The sequence below is a fragment of the Macaca nemestrina genome, chromosome 2, assembly GCF_043159975.1.
Source record: "Macaca nemestrina isolate mMacNem1 chromosome 2, mMacNem.hap1, whole genome shotgun sequence".
NCBI classification, from domain to species: Eukaryota; Metazoa; Chordata; class Mammalia; order Primates; family Cercopithecidae; genus Macaca; species Macaca nemestrina.
This window is the reverse complement of record NC_092126.1, coordinates 42,524,675-42,547,958: the sequence shown is the minus strand read 5'-3', so window position 1 is coordinate 42,547,958 and position 23,284 is coordinate 42,524,675. Positions and strand designations below refer to the sequence as shown.

Below are 23,284 nucleotides of genomic sequence, written 5' to 3'. Positions count from 1 at the left end.
GAGAGAACTGGGCAGATCTGAAGCACATTTTGGAGATGAAGCTGATGGCATTGTTACTGGATTGCAAGTAATAGGTAAAGAAAAGTTTTTTGGCTGGAGCAGCTGTGGTATAGATACAAAAAAGAACAGATTTGCTGAGGATTGGCAATGGGGAGTAGGGGAATGAGCATTCTGTTTTGACCTTTGAGATAGTCAATGGGATCCAAGTGGAAATATCAAGCAAAGAATTTGAGATACAAGGATGGAGTTAGAGGTATAACTTTCATCTTATAGATGATATTTAAAACATCTCATCACAGCACTGGACAGGATTACCTATGGAGTCATGTAAGCAGAGCTTAAAAGAGCACCTTGGAGATAGCCCAAGAAAAGGCCAACACAAGGGTCAGAGGAGTTGGAAAGAAGATAGGCAATCAGGACAAAGTGGTGTGGGAGGTAAGAGGAACACAGCTGATATCACAGCATTTAAGAGAAGGCAGTGGTTTTGGGAGAAGGGGTGGTCACCAATGTTAAAGGCTGCTGAGAGATCCAGTCATATAAGAATGAAGAAGAACCCTTGGAGCAGGTAGTGAGTACAGGACCTTGTCAATGCCTCATGGCTACCAAAACCAAATAGGAACAGGGTGAAGGGAGAATAAGAGCAGACAGAGTGACTAGATGTACTTATTTCTGGTAGTGCTTTCATCTCCTGAAGCATCATCTTTGATAACATTCCTTGTTTATGAGGGACACTGAGCACCTGCAGCCTCCATTACTATGGATCATCCTGGAGAATAGTTTCTAGAGTAACAACCCAGGCTTTTGGCTAAAATTAGAATGTACCTAATCCCACAGCTACCACGCAGTGGGTGTCTCCACTGCTGTCTTAAACACAAGCTCTCTCTTACTCTCCTTCTCGATTCTCATGATGAGTATTTTTGAACATGCCATTATTGCAAATAACCCATTGCTTAGCTGATTAAAGAGGCAGATCAATTTGTGGACTGATGCCAGTAAGTTTTATCTTCAGTTCCAAGAGAGAACAAAGAATGAAAGAAAGAAATGTAAGGAATGAAGAACATTTGGGGGGGTTGAATCAAATTACAAATGATTAAAAACTAATATACCTTTATATATTTATTTTTAGAAGCATTAGACTACTGGGTTTTAATTTCATATTATTACAAAGATGCAAAGTTAATAATATACTATTGATTGGGTAGGCTTCATTTAACATGTATAGCACTTTATATAAAACAAAATAAGATATACAGTATCTCCTAAATAATTTGGAGGTTTTTTTTTAAAATGTTAACATTACATGGTAAATTATTACATAGTTTAATTAACTACGATATTGAAAGAGGCATTTTGATTCCCCAAGAAATTTAAATCAAATGGTATTTAAATATTTAATTAAAAATGGAATTTACATATAATTTTATACTTTTAGAAATCTAGTAGACAGCAGTGTTATTAATATGAAACAATCCCTTCTATCTCCAAAGTTCATAACACAATAGCATTTGGATTCTCTTGGCTTTAAGGTTAAAACAGAAGAAGATTTCAAGGCCGTGGAGTGAATATGTAAACCTTATGATACTGAATTAAGGAAAAAGTTCTTTTCTCTCTTAGGAGTGCTTTCAGGCATATTTCTCCAGATGAGACCCACAACTTCAAACTTCTTTTCTAATTAAGATTTTAATGTAGTTAGATTATGTTAAATCAGTTGAAAACCATCATTCCCATCTTTTTTTCTTTCAGTTCACTCTTTTTATAAACAGATTTCCACAAGAGTGGCTACTTGTTACAGGTGAGCAATACATGTATCATCAAATTTCACCAATCGAAATATATGAATATAATATGCCAAAACTAGCCCCAAATCCTTCCAGTAACAGTAGACAAAAAATACCAGATTAGAGGCAGACCTTGCATAGGAAAGAGCTGATCTCTGACGTTTTTATTTGTTGCTTTTGTTCCTAAAATATCGGTGACTGCTTTGAAGTATTGATCATTATGAAACCTTCATGCACAGCCAGATTATATATATATACACTATATATAATATATAGGATTATATATTATATATTTTATACATACACTATATATAATATATAGGATTGTATATTATATATGTTATATATAGTATATATATAATATAGTTAATATGTAATATATATACAGTCTATATAATGCCCTTTGTAGTCTATAATACATATACAGTCTCTCTCTATATATATACACATAGATATGCATATATATGCATATATATATAGTGTGAACTAATGTCTAGAATTGGTCCACTATCAACATTTCCAACTTATCTCAATATTATCTAGTCACATCTAGTGTTATTGCGTCCATAATGATTTTTCTCTATTCTATTCAGGTTACATGCACATTTCTTCTTCATAGGCTGCAACAAAGGCTGATTTGAGACTTTAGCCATTACTCCACAGGAGAATTTTTGGCAGCAATGCAGTGAAACTACAGACGAACCTTTACTCACAAACAGATTGCAGTTCTGAACACTACCACCCGGTGGTGGGTCAGAGTTGCCATACATGGCTTTCTCAGATCTCGGAAAGTTTACAAGTTGTAGATGCCACATAAAGAAGGCTCTCTGAGCATTGTTTAAAAACTTTCTAGCATTTGCAGCTATAAAAAATTCTCATACAGCAGAAATTAAGCCCCCACAGAAGCATCTGAATACCAAGGGTATTATATCTACTAGGAAACCTGTGAGCATTTTGTAACTAAAAAAAAATCAAGATGTTTTACATTAATATAATATACTATCATTCACAAGTATAAATAGATTTACAATTCATACCAAAAAGCCTCTCTAAAGTATAATTGGAGCAGATGGTAAGTTCATTTGGCCGACTGTGACCTAAAATTATATTAATAATAGTACCTGAAAATATAAAAATTCAACCAAAAACAAATACACAAAGAGACAAGAAATTAGTTGTATATTTTAATTTGCTGATGAACACTTAATTCAGTTAGGAAAACCTGCCCACAGTAAATTTGGCTTCTCCTGAGTAGCAAATGAATTATTATTGGCTGAATTAGCAAGCTCCTCGTGTCTCACGTCTATTCTTCCTTGCTTGCCAATAGAGGGAAGGAAATACACAAATCATGGCAACTCTCCAACCCAGCTGGGTTGGAATACTGAAGACAGATATTGATCAGCAAGAGAGGGAGGGGTCAGGGTGGGGCAGCCTTGGAAACAGACAGAATTTCCTTCTCCACCTGTGATTCCCAGCATGGAAGTCCACCTTTTCACTTGCTTACCTTGTAGCATGAGCCCAAAGGAGACAGAGGCTCTCGGGGCCATGGGGTGGCCCAAAGTCAAAGTGGATAACTGGAAAGAGCAAAGATTCTCTCCAAAAAGGCAACCACCTTGCTTTACAAAGCAGCCACATAGCTTTAGGCAGCTAATTGAAATTGATTTAGCAAATGCAGGGACACAGTTTGGACGCCTGAACTCTTTTTGTTCCTTTGATTTAGTCTGCCTAACCTCTCTCACCATTTAATTCTAATTAGATAGAGCCAGAAAATTGAATTGGCAGGAATAGTCATTGACATTTAATTAATGTCTGGCATTCCATTTGTTGAAGAAGAAAGTTGAAGTAATGGAAACTTGGCATAGCCATCTGGAAGAATAGGCAATGATAAAAATTACACGAGGCCTGTGCTTTCAAAGGTCATTAATACCACAAGAATACTCATCCTATTTTATGTGGTTCATTCTTGTCCCCGTGAAGAAACTTAAACTTTAGGGTTGATGTTCTACCTGTGTCCCTATTGCCTAGAACAGAGCTAAGAATATAGCAGATGCTCAAAAGCATTTTAAAATATCACTGCATTTTCACAAAGAGGGGAATTCAGGGGTGAGGGGCTGCATTATTCCCCAAGCACACAGCTATATCCTCTCAAAAAGTCAGTTGAGAGAATGACATTTTCCAAAAAGGTGAGAGAAAAGAGATGAGGCCACTGAGACCTAACAGTAAAACCCAAATATGTGCAGATGACCCACAGGCAGGATAGCTTTGATTGCCCAATCAAACCCACACATAAAATTCCAACTGCAGGGAATTCTCCGCCCCTCCCCACATCATAGCACACACCATTAATTTCAGATATCTAGGCACGAGTTACAAGAAAGAACGAAGAAGGCAGTAAATGACCTCCCCAAGGCTGCTAGAAGTCAGTGTGGACCACTTTTGTGGTCACATAGCTCTCCATATGTATGACAAACCTGGTGTAGGCATAGGTCTGAAGTCTCTTGTATCCCGTAGTGCTTGGAAGTACTCTGCCCACAGTGGGTGCACAGTCCTTTCACTGAGACCTTCAGCACATATCTACCAAGTGCCTACTTGTGGTGGCATGGTTCTGGGCCTGTGGATAAATCAGGGGACCAACATGTGAGATATTCTCACACAGATTATGATCTGGAGGAGAAGATAAATTAACAGATAATATAGTGTAGAATCGGTAAGTACTATGAAGAAATGTAAAGCAGGAGAAGGAAAGAGACAGTGATGAGCAAGAAAGAGGGTACCATTTTCCATAATATGGTCATACACGGACTTTCCAATGAGCCTGCATTTCAGCCTAGACTTAAATGAAGTGAAAGAGCGAGGGACATGGACATCTGGAGTAAAAGTCCATCAGGGAATGGCAAGTGCAAAGGCCCTGAGGCAGGAGGAAGCTTGAAGTGCTGAAGAAAGTGCAAGAAGAACAGTGTGGATGAAGCAGAGAAAGGTGGGGACAGAATGATAGAAAATGAAGCTGGGGAGGTAGCCAGTTCATGTAGAACATACATACCGGGGAAGGCAATAGAGTTTTAAGGTTTGCATTTTCAGACTAGGGACCTAGGGTGGGGACAAGAAGACTATCAGGAGACTACTGCAGTCATTCAGGTGAGAGACGATGGTGGCCTGGACCAACCAGGTCTCTGGTGTGGTCACTAAACAAGTGTAGAAGTTAATAGATTATAAATGCATTTTGAAAGTTGAATTCACAGGATTTCCTAGTGGATGCGATGTGAAGTGAGAGCAACAGACAAGAGTCAAAGGTGACTGCAAGATGACCTGAACAAGCAGATGAATGGAAATGCCATTTGCTGAGATAGGGAACACTAGGGGAGGGGGAAGAAGGGTCATGGGTTTGAGAGGGAGGAGCCAAGAGTCCAGTTTTGGCACATAAATACTGGCTGATGTTGATGATAATGACAACAATGGTGATACAGCAGAAAGTGAAGTAAAGAGCTCATCTTGATTTTCAAAAATTAAATAGTATTCCTCAGGGAACCAGTCAAGAAGCTCCCCTCTGCAGCTCTCTATAGGAACCTGGGCTTAATTTTTAAAATTTTTTTTAGAAATGTGCCTCTATGCCCGAGACATGTAGGCGAGCAATCTCGCAGGGATGTGCGGGCTGTGGTATGTGACAGCCCTAACTTCCACAGATCCAGGCATGTCCCCAGAACCTGGGCTTTAGCAACTTGCCTGGTGAGAAATGGACCAGAGTTATTTTGAGCTCCATGAGCAAGGAAATATAAATAATGAATGACCACAGAACTGCCTCACATTCACCCTGGATTCCCTCTGTGAACAGGTGAAAAACCTTAAGGGCTCTGCTATATGGGGCAATGGTCATTGCTAATGAAGCCCTCACAAAAGATGCAGGGGTACCAGTGTGGAAAGGCATGGAGGCCTGCGGTCACCAAGACGCCTGGAACCCTGGTCATTTATTGCAGATCAGAGGCACCAGTGTGTAGGTCTCAGAAACCAGGGTCAAGCTCTCATAATTCTCTAGGCCTTCCACCTCCAAAGTGGGGCACACATTCTGGAGCATGTACAAGGGGATCCCCTGGGTATTACAGAACTATTTTTGAATATTTTACTTAAAAAATGTATAATTACTTTTCATCAAAGTTCTACAGGCACATAGTTTTAAAAGAGTCAAATCATTCTACAGGGCTTGTTGCCAAAATACAGCATTTATCCTGCATCTTCCCTCTGCCCTGTGTCCCACTTGTCTGAGGCAACTGCTTTGAACTATTTTAGCCGACTCTTTCATTATTTGCCTCCCCATCACTAAACAACATGCTTATATTGCTACCTAATTTTTCACCTCTTGGCATTAGCTATTGAATTTCTACTTTGGAAGATGAGGATTTAGTTCTGGTTCCCTCTCCCTTCCACACAACACATACGCGCGTGCGTGCACACACACACATACACACGCAATCCCCCATCCTCCCAGTAGAGTTAGTTATATTGTACTTTGGTGAGCTCAATATTCAGTGTTTACACAATGACGACTGTAGATGCTATTCCCAGCTAAGTCACAGAGATGCCATAGTTACTTTTCCTTTTTTCACACAAGATTTTGTGTTTTCCAAACTTAATAACCATCTTGATTCTATCATTCTTCTTTTCTGGGTACTTTCTATGCAACAATAATATAACTAAGCAAAACCTAATCCTTCAAACACTCATTCTCTCTGACAGTCTCTGCCCCACACTCTCACATATCAGAGAGTTTTTAATGAGGACGAGGATATTATCCCCAGAGCAACAGTTCAAAAACAACTGTATAGGTATCCCATGAGAAAAGCGTTTTATCACCAGCAGGGTTGAGAAAGGCCTAACAGGGTGCCTGGCAATAACAGATACTTGGTTTTGTTAGACTCGATTTTTTTGAAATATTGCAGAGAGGAGCTCAGGATCCCTTGCTTTTTTCTGCTCCTGGCTCCATTAAGGCAAAATGTGCCTTTTGCTCCTCTCTCGACTCTGCACAAGCCCTTTCTCTGGTGCTTGTGTTTGGCACAGCATTCCCCAGATGTGAATGGTCCTGCTTGGGGGACTTCCTCAGAGCCAGCCCCTCCCAATGTCAGAGTGGGAAATGTCAGTTCTCTCTCATGTCATCGTGCATCACAGAAACAGGCCAGCAAGGGAAGCATTAGGAACACGCTGAGCAGAGCATGGAAAAATAATCTCAATTCCAAAGCTATATTTTTCTCAGCAGGTGAAGAATAAAAAACAATGTGTTTGACCTTTGCCCTGGCCAGTATACAGAAGCACCTGCAGGTCTGTTCTGTGCTAAGCAGTGGCTTTTCTGCAATGCTCAGGCTGCCTGGTCAGGGCATTGCCCACTGCCTCCCACCCCCTCCCCAGACCCACCAGCCTCCAGGTCACACAGAATTGGTTTAAAAAAAAAAAAAGTCAGTACAAACCAAGGAGCATCCCAGAAATGCTGCAAAGCATGTGACTTGGAATGGTGCTGACACACACTCAGCCACCCTGATGCCAAAACACTTAATCTAGCAGGTTCCTGAGAGATTCGTGAGTAAGGGGGTAAAAGGAGCACAGGTATACTAGTTGGTACTGTTTATGGCTAATGCCCTCATTTTACTCAAGATTAATCTGGGTTTCTGGAAGAACAAGAGAAGAACCGAGGTCAGTGTAGTGAGACTCAGGAGGCCATGGAGGCCTGGGCCCAGGGGTGCCAGCCAAAGATGGTTCCTGCTCATGGTGTTCTCCTACCATGAGGTGCTATTCTCTGGGGCCTTTCCTTCCCTCCTCCTGTCCATTCTTCCTTTATCCCTTGTTCCATCCCTGTATGAACCTGCAGCCTGCTTGCCTGTGTGTCTCCAAAGCATTTCCCAGCCAGCTCCTTGGTAGAAGAGATGTGATGGGGATGAGGGATCATCTAAGGACCCAGGAACACTTGAGGAAACAGCGGGAATAACACTGACTCATATTCTCACCTGCAAAGCAAATGCTAGCACTAGCAGGCAGGATGGAGAGTTTGAGGTTTTGTCTTTTCTCCCCCACTGATTCCTATTTGCAAATGGAGTGTCTGCTGGTCCTCCCCAGGCCTCAGGTCCAGGTGGCAACTGGCTGGAGCAGGAGGAGGCAGATGGAGCGGGCGGGTGCTTCATTATTGGAGGGCTCTAAAGGAGTAAACTGAATATTTGCCTTCTAGGAAGTATAACTGCTTGGGACGTTTGTAGGTCTCTCACTTGCCAACACACATGTGTGCACACGCATGCACACACACACAGGAGTGCACAAACACTCCCAGGGAATCAACCCCTTAGTGTGTTTCACACCCTCATATTACAGGTGTGGGAGAGGAGGCTTGGAGAGGTGAGATGACCATTCCGAGGCCACAGTACCAACTGCATGCTGAGCCAGGACAGTGGGCACTGTTCTTTCCTCTGACCCAGCTGTCCCTGCTGGGTGAATTCATCCCAGGACTTGGCACTCTGGGCACAGTGGGAAAGGGAGGGACTTTGACCTCAGGCAGATTCCATTTGGATCCTGGCTTTACCACTTACTAGCTGAGTGGCTTGGGGCAAGTTGTTTAAAGTCCCTGAGCCTCAGTTTCCCTCATCTGTGTACTGAGGAGAACAGTACCTACTTCCCACTTTGTTTGATGAATTCTCTGAAATCCCATATGTAGAGCACCTGGCTCACTGCCTTGCACACAGATGCTGCTTCCTTAGGTGGCAGATGTTAGTAATTCTCTTCTTAATATTCAGATTTGTAGCAAATTTAGATGGCTCTGCCCATCCTGGAAGGGCTTTAATTCCTGGGTGGGCCCAGAGAAAGGGATCAAGGTGCATCAGCGAAGGAGATAAGGGCACTGTCACACGAGGAGACTCCCAATCCTCAGGGTAGTAGAGCAGGCGCTTCCTATAATCTACAGGCTAGTCCGCCAGCTATGACTTCTCCGCAAAAACAATTGGTGACAGAGTGTTGGACAGATTCTGAAATGTCAATTATCTGCATACAACCACCATCTGCCCGTGGGGGTTATGGTAGCTTGATTAGTTGTATTTTTCAGCCTTTTATTTGAAATCACTTCATGGAAAAGTCAACTTAATGCTACCCACAAACCTCAGTCTCTCTGTACTAGTACCTGCCTCATAACTGTCATGAGAACTACGTGAAGTACAGTGTCAAAAGCCCTCAGCACACTCCCTGTCAGGCTGCAAGAACTCAATGCAGGCTGTTGTTGTGGCAGCTCCTGTGTTGTGGCAGCTGTTTCCAAGGCTGTGGCATGACAGAGAGCATGCATTCACTGCAGAAAGGTGATGGAGAAATTGTCCATTCACTCATTCACTGGACAAGCACCCACTGTGTCCCACTATGTGTCAGCCTGGCCTGGAAGCTGGGACATACATATGACCAGAACACAGTCCCTGTTTTCATGAAGTTGTGTTTCAAGAAGCCCAAGTTGTTTCATTCCGATCTTCACATGTGTCTAAGGGCCAGACATCACAGCTCCTTTCTTACAACCAAGAGCTCCTGAATACTATTTTGTAATGCCTCCATCAGTCTCTCAGTCCTGATTAAGTTGAATGACTTCTCATAATCCTATGTCACATTTGCAATTAACATCAGACATAATGGTATTCATTCATTCATACTCAACAAGCACTCACTCCATGCCAGGCACTAGGGAGACGGTGGGTCTGTGAGAAGTGTGGCTTCTGACTGGAGGGAGACCACAATCAAGCCCAGGTCCTGCAGCCCCCCCTTCCCATGCCAGGGCCTAAAGAACTCACTCAGTTCTTCCTAGTGCCCCTCACTTTGCCCAAGGTGCTATCTTGGCAGACTTCCTCAGCCCCATCTCCCACCCCAGTTCTTGAGGCTGTGCCTGCTACTCCCCCTCCTTAGCGCTCTGGGAAGCTACAGCTCTTATACAAGGCCCAGGGTGGAGGTTACCACTCCCAGCTTTGTCTCTAACTAGCCAGGAGGCATTTTAGAATGCACTTTCCCAGTCAGAGTCTCAGCCTCCTGCCTGCACACACAGCTCCTCCTCCATAGAGATATCCTGGGACTACGTGAGCTAAAACATGAGAGTGAGGCACTCAGAATGAGATAGCACCTTCACCCCACCTGCCCCTTAGAGCCCTGCAATCTTGGCTACACCACTACCAGCCCACCTGACTCTCCTCCTCTGCTCTCCTTTCTAAGATGAATATCCTAGACCTCTGTACAGGCCCAGGGGCCGGCCAGTCTGCCAATATCCCTCAGGCCTGATCTCCCAGAATAAATTACCGTGCAAGGTATTAGGCTCTTTAGTAGAGAACCAACAATGGATTTTATATACAATTTAGAAAAAGAAGAATATTATTGTACTTTGTTTTCTTATGGCTATTATTCCCATAAGAGCTCATTTCTACCTCTTAACAGGGATTTACTTGGACTGATGAATTGGTTAAAAACCTTCCTGCCCAATTTCAATTTACTCAATGCAACACGTGCTGTAAAACATTTAGCAAGAGTGTAAGTTCAGTCAATGCAGTTCCCTGGAAACATTGCTTTTCTTCCAGATACCCCATCTCCTCTTTGCTGGGCCCTGGGGAGATCACTGATGCCCTCTGGGGGAGCAGGGAAAGGTGGTCTAAATTAGCCCTGGTATATCACTCCCCTGGAGCAGGACAACTGACAGCATATCTCGGACCACTTCTAGATGTGGGCAGGAGTACAGAGAGAGAATCTTATGGAGGAAGGTATGAACATGTCTTGGTTGAGTCCAGGAAACCAGAGACTTTAGTCCTTGCCCTATGGCTCCAGTTTCCAAACTGATTCTCACAGGACAGCAGTGTCATCTTGAGGCCCCAAAGCCTGCGTCTTCACCCTGTCATTGCAGTTTCCCACAAATGTTTACCATCAAAATCACTTTGTCTCAGGCTTACAAGCACTTTCGGCTTGGGTAGAACTGCAAAATTGACAACTTGGAAAAAGAGCAATAAAGATTTGAGTTGTTCTAAATAATGCAGCAGTTTCTACCCTAAGTTCCAGGGCCAGACTTCACAATGCTAAACTAAATTCTTCTTTCTGATAAAACCACAGACCCCACCCATCCTTCCCAAGAACTGTGCCAGGGTGGGCAATGTCAGCTTCTTGAAAGTACCATTTTCTGGCCAGAAGGGGTGACTCATGCCTGTAATCCCAATACTTTGGAAGGTCGAGATGGGAAAATCAAATCCAAAGAGTTTGGGACCAGCCTGAGCAACACAGAGAATCCCAGTACTTTGGGAGGCTGAGGCGGAACAATCAAATCCCAAGAGTTTGGGACCAGCCTAGGCAAAAAACAGAGACCCCGTCTCTACAAATGTATTTTAAAAATTAGCTGGGCATGGTGGCACATGCCTGTAGTTGCAGCTACTCGGAAGGCTGAGGCAGGAGGATTGCTTGAACTCAGGTAGTCAAGGCTACAGTGAGCCATGATTATACCACTGTACTCTGGCCTGGGTGACAGAAAGAGACCCTGTCTCAATTAAAAAAAGAAAGAAAGGAAGAAAGAAAGAAAGAAAGAAAGAAAGAAAGAAAGAAAGAAAGAAAGAAAGAAAGAAAGAAAGAAAGAAAGAAAGAAAAAAAGAGAGAGAGAGAAAGAAAAGAGACAAAGAGAAAGAAAAAGAGTACCATTTTCTCCCAGCCAGGCAGAGTCAGAGCCCCAAGTTCCTATTCTCCCTCTACCCCACACTCAGCCCTATCTCCAGTGTTGAAGACCAGCTGATGGCCCTTGTTTTTGAGGACAAGTCCTTCCCTCCAACCCCCAAATTCCTAACATCTTATCTTCAGATCAGACAAATCCACTTATGAAAGTCTACTGAGATGAGCCCTCTAATTTTTAGCTGCATTTCTATGTTCTGGCCACTGACCTGAACCAGTCACTAACAAACCTGTGGGTGGAACTTGATGCTTGGGAAGACGAGACACCTGCCTTGCTTCTCAGCCGCATTATGCTTCCCTTGAATCCAAGGCAGCCATGGAGACGTGGCTTCTCAGTCATGAAGGAAACCTCACAGCAATGTGGGGATGGTTCATGGCAGATCACGCTCCTGCCAGAGCCCACCTAGGGCTATAGGATCAAGGGTCCCTGGCTTCAAGGCCTCACCTCAGACATCTGCCATGAAAGCCCTCAGAACCCTGCTCACATGAGCACCAAATAAGGATCAGTTTCCTTTCCCACCAGCCTGATCAAGAACCTGATTATCCAATATGTCATCCATATATGAAACTGCAGACGTCCTTTTTAATTTTTTAAGGTAGACTAAAGGAGCAATTAACATGTAATAGAGGCACATATGCAGACAAAATTCTGAGCAAAAAATGCTGGAGGGCCATTTCTGTCTATTCATTCATTCATTCATTCGTTCATCCATCCAGTCATGTAATACTACTACTGAGAGCTACCTGTGGGCCAGGCAGGAGGAAACAGTGGTTCTACAGTCCTCACACTCTTCTTCCCGGCAGGAGGCAGCAGGAGGTGCTTCCAGCATTGCTCCCTGCATTCCTCATCATGATCCCCTTCACTGTGGGACCTGTCACAGCATTAATGCATGTTCTTGACCACAATTCACTGAAGTGCTGGCAACAGACTAGGCCTTCTGCTAAGGGCTTCCGTGGATGATCTCATGGGATCCTTCTAAGCCATTGAATAACTGGGGTTGCAGTCATTTTACTGACAAGGAGAGCAAAACTGTGAGAATAGGGGTAATGTTGTAAGCAAGTGATGGAACAGAGTGTTTAGTCCACTGTCTAGCTCTGTGGGCTACTCTTTCCTCTCCACTCAGCTTAGTATTCACATCCCCAGAGAGATGCTAACAATTACATCATTATTTCCTTCATTCAGCCTCTGCCTGCAGTCTGGAGGTAGGACAGAGGACTGAAATACTTTTAGGATGCCTGAAAGAATAAATGAGGACCCACCAAATTGTAAAACCCACAGCCCTCAGGGTCCTATCAAACTTTTGTCTTTTTTTTTTGAGGCAGAGTCTCACTGTGTGGCCCAGGCTAGAGTTCAGTGGTGCGATCTTGGCTCACTGCAACCTCTGCCTCCCAGGTTCAAGCAATTCTCCTGCCTCAGCCTCCCACATAGCTGGGATTACAGGCATGCACCACCACGCCCAGCTAATTTTTGTATTTTTAGTAGAGGTGGGGTTTCACGGTGTTATCAAGGCTGGTCTAGAACTCCTGACCTCAGGTGGTTCACCCACCTCAGTCTCCCAAAGTACTGGGATTACAGGCGTGAGCCACTGCACTTGGCTCAAACTTGTTCTTTTAAGAAGCCTCTGCAGACAGTCTCCCTGACCCTCCTCAACACCTATGGTCAGGGATTCAGAGCCTACCAGAGGCTGCATTTTGCAGATGGTAACACTGGAGCCCAGCACACCAGGAAGACTGATGTCATACACGGGCAAGAGGCACAGCTGGACTAGAATCCATGTCTCCCATCCTTCAGTCTCCACTCTCCTACCTGCTGATTAAGAAAGATCTGTCTTGAGGCCGGGCGCGGTGGCTCAAGCCTGTAATCCCAGCACTTTGGGAGGCTGAGACGGGCGGATCACGAGGTCAAGAGATCGAGACCATCCTGGCTAACACGGTGAAACCCCGTCTCTACTAAAAAAAAATATATACAAAAAACTAGAAGGGCGAGGTGGCAGGCGCCTGTAGTCCCAGCTACTCGGGAGGCTGAGGCAGGAGAATGGTGTAAACCCGGGAGGCAGAGCTTGCAGTGAGCTGAGATCCAGCCACTGCACTCCAGCCTGGGCGACAGAGCGAGACTCCGTCTAAAAAAAAAAAAAAAAAAAGAAAGATCTGTCTTCTCCCATTCTCTGTGACTGGAATTTGGGTCTGGTTTGTACTCTGCAACCATGTGTGGGGTCAGAATCCAAGGTACCTTCCTGCTTATGAAGGAAGTGCTACATTTCTGGATAAGCCTTGGCTCACTTGGATATAGACCCCTTCCATGCTTAACAACTGTTCCTGCTTGGGGAACCCTTCCCCTTTCTTCAGATCTGACTCACGCCATACCTCCTCCAGGAAGTCTGCAATGCTACGTATTCTACACCTTTTCCCTTGCAGACAGGGATCTTCCCAAGGACAGCAACTGTAGCCCACTCCTCTGTGTAGTTCCAGCCTCAAGTCCAGGGCCTGGCATTGAGGAACACTCAATAAATGATTGTTGAATAAATTTTGTTGAATACACCAGAAATGAAACAACAGCCTCAGGCTCAAATAGATATTTCATTATCTGGTGAGAAATTAAAAGATGCCAACTCATCTTTAATATAATTGACTGCTCTTTTATGATGCCTCTCATCTAATTTCTCTCTAGCCCTGCAAAGCACTGAAGCTCCTCAATATCTCTCATAATCAGAGGTACTATTTATTCTGTAGGCATTTCATTTAACAGCACCAAGACCCCAGATCTTCAGTGGTCATTTCTTTTCTCTGGCATCCAAAAGGACTACTAATAGCTATTCAGACTGTAAAGAGCAAATGAGTGCAAAGAAGAAAGTTTGATAATTCTAAACCATAATCTTCCCTTTGATTGATTTCCTCAAGGCAAAAAATCACCATTAAAAGCAGTGCTGCCTACCTAAGTTTTTACAAAGACCATCAGCCCTCCGTAACACTCTGTAATGCACTGACATGGGGCAAAGGGCAGGTGCACAGTGGATCTTGTCACCATTCCCTCAGCTTTAGCTGAATCTCATCATTACATATAAGAGGTATTTTTATAGTTTGCACCCTCCCCTGACCACTGTCCCATCATGACTTACGACTTGAGGAGGCTACAGTTACCCTTGGAAACAACAACTTCAGCACCTGCTCAGCTCCATCTCAGTGGGATGGCAGGAGGCAGTCTCAGGTGGAAATCCTGCAGGCATCTGCAGGGGTGGAGGGCCCACTATGGTCCACTGCTGCTGTGTTCACGATGAGGCACACAAAGTTGTTTACAGGTCACTTGTGACAAGCATCATCACCGAAATGGTCCAGATGCCTGACACAGAGGAGCATGCAATAAATGGTCTTCCACTAAGGGCTTTCACACACGCCTCACAAGCCCTCATGAGGTTATACACAGATCACATATCTGTCACATACTTTCTTATGTTTTGTATTTTAGAACTAGGCTTTGAGCACCTCCTCTGTCCAGGACGTGATGCCAAGTACTGGGGAGATTACAAAATGGAATCAACTAAAATGACCACCATCTACTGGCAGCGTATGGAGAGCATCCCCCACCAGATGCTCCGCACATGCCAGCTCACATGGTGCCCGGAACCCTGGGTGGCAGGGATGTGGTCTCAGAGTAAGTTTTAACCTGCCTACTCAGGCAGGTTAGCTAAGTGGCTCTTAAACTTTGCTCCGCATCAGAGTCATCTGAGCAACTTTTAAAAATTCTGATGTCCAAGCCACACCCCAGCCCAAATTACATCCAAATCTCTTGGAGTGGAACACAGACACTACTTTGTATTACCCGCCCCCCACCTCCACACACACACTCAGTCATTCCAGAAATAGCCTAATGACAAACTGAAGTTCCCATGGCTGGTAAGTAGGGGAACGGGGTGAATTGAGCCCAGTTTTCTGACTCCAAAGCAGGTGCCCTGTCCTTTCATGTCACTCTACCTGTAGGTGCCTACCTTCAAGTTACTCACAGACTCTAAAAAGAAGAATCAGGATAATCTAGGGGGTCACAGGGGAGAATCAATCCCATGATATGGGTCCAAAGGGCTACAGAATTTAAGAGAGGAGAGATCCCTGAATTTGGAGCCAGTGGGTGATGGTTGCTTTTGGAGAGTCTCATTTGAAAGGGGCCTGGAGGCACAGGTCTTCCTCCAAGAGGATGGTGGGAGGTGTTATAGGTGGAGCATACAACATGCACAAAGCAACAGGCAGGGGAGAGGACAGGGTCTAAGTGAAGAAACTCAAGCAATTGGGTTGGTGTTTTGAGGACCAGCAGGGAGAATGTGGAGGTAGGGCTAGAAAGACAGGTGGGTGCAGTGATGGGAGGACCTGAGAGTCAGAGGGAGGAGATAGTGATGTATGTAGTTGGTAACAGGAAGCCCCTGAAGACTCAACTGGCAATGACATGACTGTGCATAAACTCTAGGAAGAATCATCTAACTGTGGCACAGGGGAGGCACTCAAGGTCCACTGTAGAAAGAAACTGATTGAGAGATCAAATGAACTGGTATTGGAGCTCAACTAGGAGAAGGATGCAACCTCCCCAGGAATTAAGTACCCACCCAGGGTAGGGCAGTGACACTGAAAGGACAAAGAGCAATTGGGATGGCAGATTGGACAAAACGTAGCAGTGACTGCCAACGTGGGAGGCTTTACTTTTGGTAGCAGCCCTGACATTTACTAGTTAGGTGACCTTGGGCAAGTCACTTAACTCTCCGTGTCTTAGTATACAGCTCTGGTGAATGGGAATAAGACCCTTCCTATCCATCTCACAGGCTGGCTCTGAGTCTCAAATGAGATAATGCATGTGAACCATCAATCAATTATTGACTGTTCCTCGGTGCCAGGCCCTGGGCTCAAGGCTGGAGATATAATCAGAAGAATAAAAAAGCATTATACATACCAAGTCCTAGACAACTCCATAATGTTATTAATACGCTGCACGTTCTCTTTACTTTCCCAAGCTTTTAAACTTGAAGGCTGCACTACCATATGAGAAAAAAGTGTTAATAATGATGTCTTTTATAGCTTAAAGTTATGAACAAATAAAAAGAGTTTATGTCTTTTTCCATTGCTGGAGAACAGACTTAGCAACATGAAGTTGAATTAAAATGTCAATAATTTTTCATTTGAGTTTCTTAAAATATATTTAATTTCTTTTTCACTTTCTTCCATATTTTATGCAGCAATATATTCTATCTATTGAGTTTCTGGAATACTTCAAAATCCAAACTAACCAAACCACAAAGTCATTGCCTCGTTGCATTTGTGCTTCTGTAACAGAATACCACAAACTTGGTAATGTATAAAGAATAGTTTATTTCTCGTATCTGTGGAGACTAGGAGGTCCAAGATCAAGGTGCTGACATCTGCTTTCTGGTGAGGGCCTTCTCACTGTCTTCACATGGTGAAAGGTGGACGGGCAAAATGGAGAGGAACATTGTATTCTCACATGGCAAAAGAGTAGAAGAGAGTAAATCTACTCCCACAAGCCCTTTTGATAGTGGCATTAATGCATGCATGAGGGGTTCACCTCCGAAGATGGCAGCCATGAGGATCATCATGTTTATGACAAGGGTCTTCAATCAATTATATTTCTTGAAACTGGGGACACAGGAGAGGGACTTGCAGAAGAGAACAGATTTGAAGACGAATCCTCAATTATCCCCAGAATTCTATTAACAAGTATTGCATTGTTCCAAGGGGACCAAGTCCTTGGAACTCTGGAATTCTAGTTAATTCTGGCTTCCAGTTTATTCTGTGGCCTCTAAGGTGAGTAATAAATTCTAGAAGGACACTTTATATGTTCAAGAGGGTGTAGAGGCCATCCAAAAGGTGAGTCTTATTTGGGCTTCTTACCTACTCTAAACCAAATAACCAATTATTAGATATTTTGATTGTACCTAATATTTAACTGTTTGCTGCTACACACACACACACACACACACGTGTGTGTGTATGAGACTATGAGACTTCACAGGTGTGAATCATGACATGTAGTTCCCTTCATTCCAACAGAACTGGCAGAACCACTTGGCAAACTGGACCCCTGAAAAACGGGTAGTTTCTGCCTGCACATCATGTTTACATATTAGTGTAGACGTGTAAAACCATGGAACTGTTTAATCATTTTTGAATAGCTATTTGCTATGACTTCAAAACACCTAGCACACAAACGGAATATTTTACTCCTGGGAAACTGGGAGCTCTTGTTTTCAAGAATAGAATAAATTGGCAACCACTTTTAATAACAATACAGCGTTTTCTAAAACACGGAGGGGAAACAGAAAGGTACCATAGTCTTGGAAACAAAATAACACAGAGAAAACACAGTGAGGCTTCCAGAGATGTATGCAACATTTCCACATAGCTGCCTTGAGTCCCACATGCCAAACTCCCTTGGCTTGTTACTAAAGGATGAACATGGGTGACAGCCATGGTCATTCTCTGGCTATCCTTTCTCAAAAGCATGGGTGTTACTGAGGTGCAGCTGGCAGACAACAGTGCCCACTAGTTGGCAGCTTCTTATAGACCCCAATGCCCAGAAGTATGATAGAAGCACAGCCAGTTCAATCAATCACACTCTAGTGGGTATAACTTTTAGAAGACAAGGCTACTTTGCAGACTGCTGTATGACCAGTCATGGAAGAAAGCAGAGGATGGCAGGAGGCCACCCACCCATGTACAGATCTCCTTTCAAAGTAGTCCTTATTCTCCTCATCCCCAAATCCATCCTATTTATCCATCATCCCTTCAGCTTCCAAGTCAGTCCATGACTTCTGCATGGACAGGGGCAGGTGTTTAGGAGCACTGGCCCAGGAGCCAGCCCTGCCCAGGCCCTATGGCAGGGTTGGCAGCAATTTATCAGGCATACCCTTTATAAGTTACAAGTTTCCTCCACCTCCAACACATTTCCTAATGTGTGCCCCTAGCCATTTTCCCCTTCTGATTTACAACCCAGTGTCCCCATGAAGACAGCCTAGAACGTTGGCAGCACAATACAGCAATGATCCCCTGCCTCACTCATACTGTTACTGCAGCCACATTCTTGGGTCATCAGCATGCGACCTCAGTCTCTAGCTTGGGTCCTGCCCACTTTGCACAAACAGACCCAAAAAATAATTCAGCCATAGGCCTGACTCAGCACCTTCCCTTCACTCAGTCCATCAACAAACACTTATGAGCCTCTGAGGATTGCAACAGTTTACTTCAACTATCTCATGCTCTAGGGAAGGAGACACAAAAATAAATAAGTCATGAGAATGCAGTATTATTCATGCTCTAAGGGAGATCACGGTGCTATGCAATCTCAGAGACAAGGCTCCAGACCCAACCAGCAGCACACAAGGAGGACTTTCTAAAAGGGGTGAGGCCCGAGCTGAGTCTGAAAAGATGAGTAAGAATTGTCAGGCAAATGGGGTGGGAGGCAGGGAGGAAACAAACAACGATCCCAGGCAGAGGAACCGCATCAGCAAGAGCAGGAGAGAACAACCACCACCGTCCTGGCATAATAGGGGAAGTACAGACAACCATGGAGTCAGGAGTTAGGCTGGGGCTAGATCATAAAGGACCACAGATGCATATAATGGAGTTTTAGCTATGTCCTTAATATGACTGGAATTACTGACAGGAAATAATGAGACAGTGGCCCAGTGAAAACTGGGTTTAAGGATGATGTCCCTGGCTGCAGAGCACATTGAAGATTGTGGAGAAAGAGCAGGAGCTGTGGACTGGGTAGGAGGTTTCTGCAGTTACCCCTACCCACAGCTAAGACCTACTTGGATAACAACACTGGCCCTGCGGAGCCCAGGTCTTTCTCTGTCATTTAGTCACAGTAAGTCAGACCCTAGAGCACTTCTTTCACTAGCTTGTCTGTTCTCTTGACCATGGCCCAGTTCTTCTAGTACCTGGCTGTGTTCCATTGGCTAGTGTCAAAATGATAGCACACTCTGGGGCAACCAGAGGATCACTATCTCAATAGGCTAACATCAAACCACAATCCAACAGGTTGACGGGGCAAGTTGATTTTGAAGGAGAGGAGTGGGAGAGAAGGTCATTGGTTTGCTGGGGAAAACAAATGAGTCAGCATGCCTCAGAATACCACTGGGTCATCCTGGGGCTTCAGGAGGATGCCAGAGGCTTCTAGAGAAAGGAGAAGGCTGCATGAGGGCTCCGGGCCCCTGCAAGAAGGAGGGACAGGTCCCAGAATGCGAGGAAGCTAGGCTCTCCTGCCTTACCTGGTTCTGAAAAGGGCTGAGCCAGCTTTGAGGTTGGAAGCCTGAGAGAGGATTGTGTTTGCCCCGCTGTCCTCTGAGAAAATGCAAGTGGGTCTTTTGATACAATATGACAGAGCTAGACACTCTGTCTCGAATCTAGATAGAGCATTGCCATTTACCCTTCTCTGCCTTTTCTCTCAGTACTCACCAGAAGGGAGGCCCTGAGACCATGATCCAGGAGCCCAGGTCCCAGGTGTGGAGAATATCACTCCCACATTACCCCTGGAGAGGCATCAGAGACACATCAGCTTGGCTTTTGCCTCCAGAGCTGCTCAGGAACCATGACTTTCTCAGAAGTACAAATGCCCCTGCTCCTTGCTTCCTCTGAGACACTGCAAAAGTTATGAGACAGACTGCCTGGTATACCAATGTTGGTTCAGCTCTCTTGTCAATGGATCAATCAATTCCAATCCTTCACCTGCAGAACGACTGCCCGCAACCAGTCTTAAGCTAATGATAGAACCTTTGATTAATTCTTTTAAACAGCTTTGAACAGAATTTCAGAACAGCATTTTCTTCACCAAATAACACCGTGTAAACTTCATGGGGCCAAGAGAGGGTGGCATGAAAATCAAAAGCACATTACATGAAATCACTGAAGAAAACTCCCAAAGTATACAATATCAACCGTAGCAGTGTTGTCTGAAGCCTGCCATCAAGATGAATGGGGGTGCCTGGGAGAAACATCAGATGGTATTTGTCAACTCACTGTTCTGAAGGACAAAGCAGGTCATTCCCCAATTGAAGAGAAGCGAGGCAGCCGTAATGGGACAGAGATGTGTGGCCAGAAGGTAAAAATCAAACCTCCTAGAAATAGCACTGCATACAACCAGCAAAATGCATTTATTTCTCATTTAAATAAAAATGAAGAAAGAGGGAAAAATCATTGCAAAAATGGTTTGAGATTGCACAACATCCAGGTTCCTGGGAGAAGACACAGGACTCAGTCCTTATGTTCATGTACCCATCTCACTCCCTCCAGAAGGCATCTCAGCCCTGGAAATGTCGATCTTCAGTCCAGCTCTACAGCCCTCCCCTGAGATCCTCCAGGGCAGCTTGGCCCTTTGGCCCCCTTGCCAAGGCATAATGGCAGTTTCCTCCCTTAACTAAGGCCCTGTGCCCCCTTCCAGATCACACTTGGAAACCAAGTTTGGGTGTCAGCTCCACCCTGCAACTTCCTCTGACTCTGCATGTCCCGCACCTATTTTATATCATCATGTACTCACAAATGGGCTCTTCACCTGTCACACCTAACACTTGCACCGACCTCCACCATGGCCCACATTAGATTACATTGTGATCATTCCTACATTCCTCTAGCCCATGAGACCAGGAGGTCCCAAGGCACTCCCTGCATGGAACAGAGGACACTGCCAGCACCCAATAAACCCTGGGGTGAGCCGAGGGAGGAGAGTACGGCTGCTGATGTCGTGATCTGAAATGTAGTACAGGGCTATATAGCACTATGTTGTTGGAATATAAATACTAATTCATTTTCGGCACCAATCTATTCAGTAAAATGAAATGTTGGCTTTTTTTTTCCTAGAGGAAATATAAAAAATTACTGAGACACAAACGGTGGTGTGAGCCAAGGCAGCTGAGGAACGTCTGCCCTAAGGTGACGTTAATAGAGAGAGTGGGGGAGACAGCTCCTGGAGCTGCTCTGGCAACAGCATTGAAGCTCACCTGTGATGTGACAGTGCCTGCCCACCAGTTTTGCTACAGCATATGCTATGTTCCTACTATGTGCCAAGCACTGTGCTCAGCACTGGGCTGTGCTGTGCAAGACTCTGCCCAGGAAGAGCTCCCTAATAAGCTATACTGACAACTGCACAAACTACAGCCCATTTTGCTCCCCACAGGTCTCCTGGATATAACTGCCATTCCAAAACAAACAAACAAACAAACAAACATGAAACTGACAGTCTGCACAACTCACAAAAAGGCCTTATCAGATATAACAGAAACATGTGTTTTTAGGATTACTGTGATGAGTGACCCTCAGGCTTATAGTCTAAGCAGAAACCTCAGAGGAGAATTTGGAAGGACTAGTACAGAAACAATACCAATCTCCGCCACTCTTCCTAGTTCTAAAATAACCCCAGAGATGCTGAAATGTAGGCCCTCCAAGGTGGGTCATCTGTGAGCTATTTTCAATTCTTCCTGCCCATATCGCCACCACCTCCCACTCTTAATATTAGGAAGTCTACTGGGCATAGAAGAGGAAAAGGAGGTAATGTGATTGGAAAAGTAGGACTAGATCATATCATAGTAAAGTACTGAAAAGAGAGAGAGAGAGGCTGAATTCAAGCAGGACATTCAAACCAAACACCAGAGCACCTGAGACTGCTCTTCTGAGAAAAACAGGGAGGGGTCTGGAGGTACATAGAGCAAAGGTAAGGCTCCAAACCCTGTGTGGGGAGCAGAGGCTGAAGTCCCTGCGTGCACAGTGTCCCTTTCGGTTACTCCCAGCTGAGTTCCTAAAAGAGTATGGCAAGAGAGGGGTCTCTGTCACCCTCCTCCTCATTCTCATCCTTTACGAGGGGACCAGAAAAATATTCACTGAGTCAATTAAAATAATTTAATGTGTTGTAATAATAATAATAATATTAAATCAATGTGTTATCCTAAGAGATAATCACCAGTCACAAAATATGCTAGTTAGTTAAACATACAGGTACCATACAACTCATCCATTCCATTCCTAGGTATTTACCCATGGGAAATTAAAGCATATGTTCACTAAAGACTTGTACACGAATGCTCATATCAGCTTTATTGAGAATCCATCAGCTGAATGGAGAAACAAATTGTGGTGCATACAGATGATGGAATACTATTCAGCAATAGAAAGGAATGAACTATTAATACATTCAACAACAGATGAATCTCAAAATGATTATACTGAGTAAAAGAAGCCAAACAAAAAGAAGAAAATTCTTAATCCAAATTTTTAAATGTTGTCACTATTTTTTCAGTATTTCTACAATAAGAACTTTTTAAATTACAAAATAAATAAACCAAATGTAAGGAAATCTGCTCATCTTTCTTGTTCCTATGTACTTCTGTTTAAATAAAATTCTGGGAAACTTATACTAATCTATAGTGACAGAGAACAGAACAGTAGTTGCCTATGGGGTGAAGAATGAGATTGGAAGGGAGTAGCAGGGAGGGATTACAAAAGGAAATAAGAAAACTTTGGGGGTTCATATATTTGTTCATTATCTTGGTTGTGATGATGTCTTGATGGGTATATACATATGTCAAAAGTTATCAAATCATATACTTTCAATATGTGCACTTTATTGTATGCTAATTGAACCTGTTAAAAATGACAGTAAAGGATGTTTTGCAACAATATAAATAGGAATATAAATTGATGGATCCCTCTTGAAAAGCAGTTTGGTGATATGTATTAGAAACCTTAAAATGTTCTTATTCTTTGATATTTCCTTAAGAACTGTATCTGAAGGACATAAAAGAAGTTACAAAATTTTTACTGCAGAATTATTT

At 43.8% G+C, this 23,284-nt stretch overlaps 1 protein-coding gene across 10 annotated transcripts in view; it reads right to left on the bottom strand.

Annotated features, from left to right (window-relative positions):
* The window catches only part of LOC105469966 (calsyntenin 2), a 643,989-nt gene that overhangs the window by 593,867 nt on the left and 26,838 nt on the right, over positions 1-23,284 (bottom strand). For 4 of the 10 annotated variants that reach the window (XM_071091018.1, XM_071091019.1, XM_071091015.1 and 1 more), the window contains exon 2: positions 4,250-4,389. The exons of 4 other annotated variants lie outside the window; for them this stretch is intronic. Coding sequence is in view for 1 of the 6 variants with exons in the window: in XM_011721620.3 (XP_011719922.1) it covers positions 4,250-4,262 (13 nt within the window). In the remaining 5 variants the exon portion in view is untranslated. Of the gene's footprint in view, positions 1-4,249; positions 4,390-16,398; positions 16,481-23,284 lie in introns of all 10 variants that reach the window. 2 more of the 10 variants (XM_071091017.1, XM_071091016.1) reach the window with 1 other exon arrangement.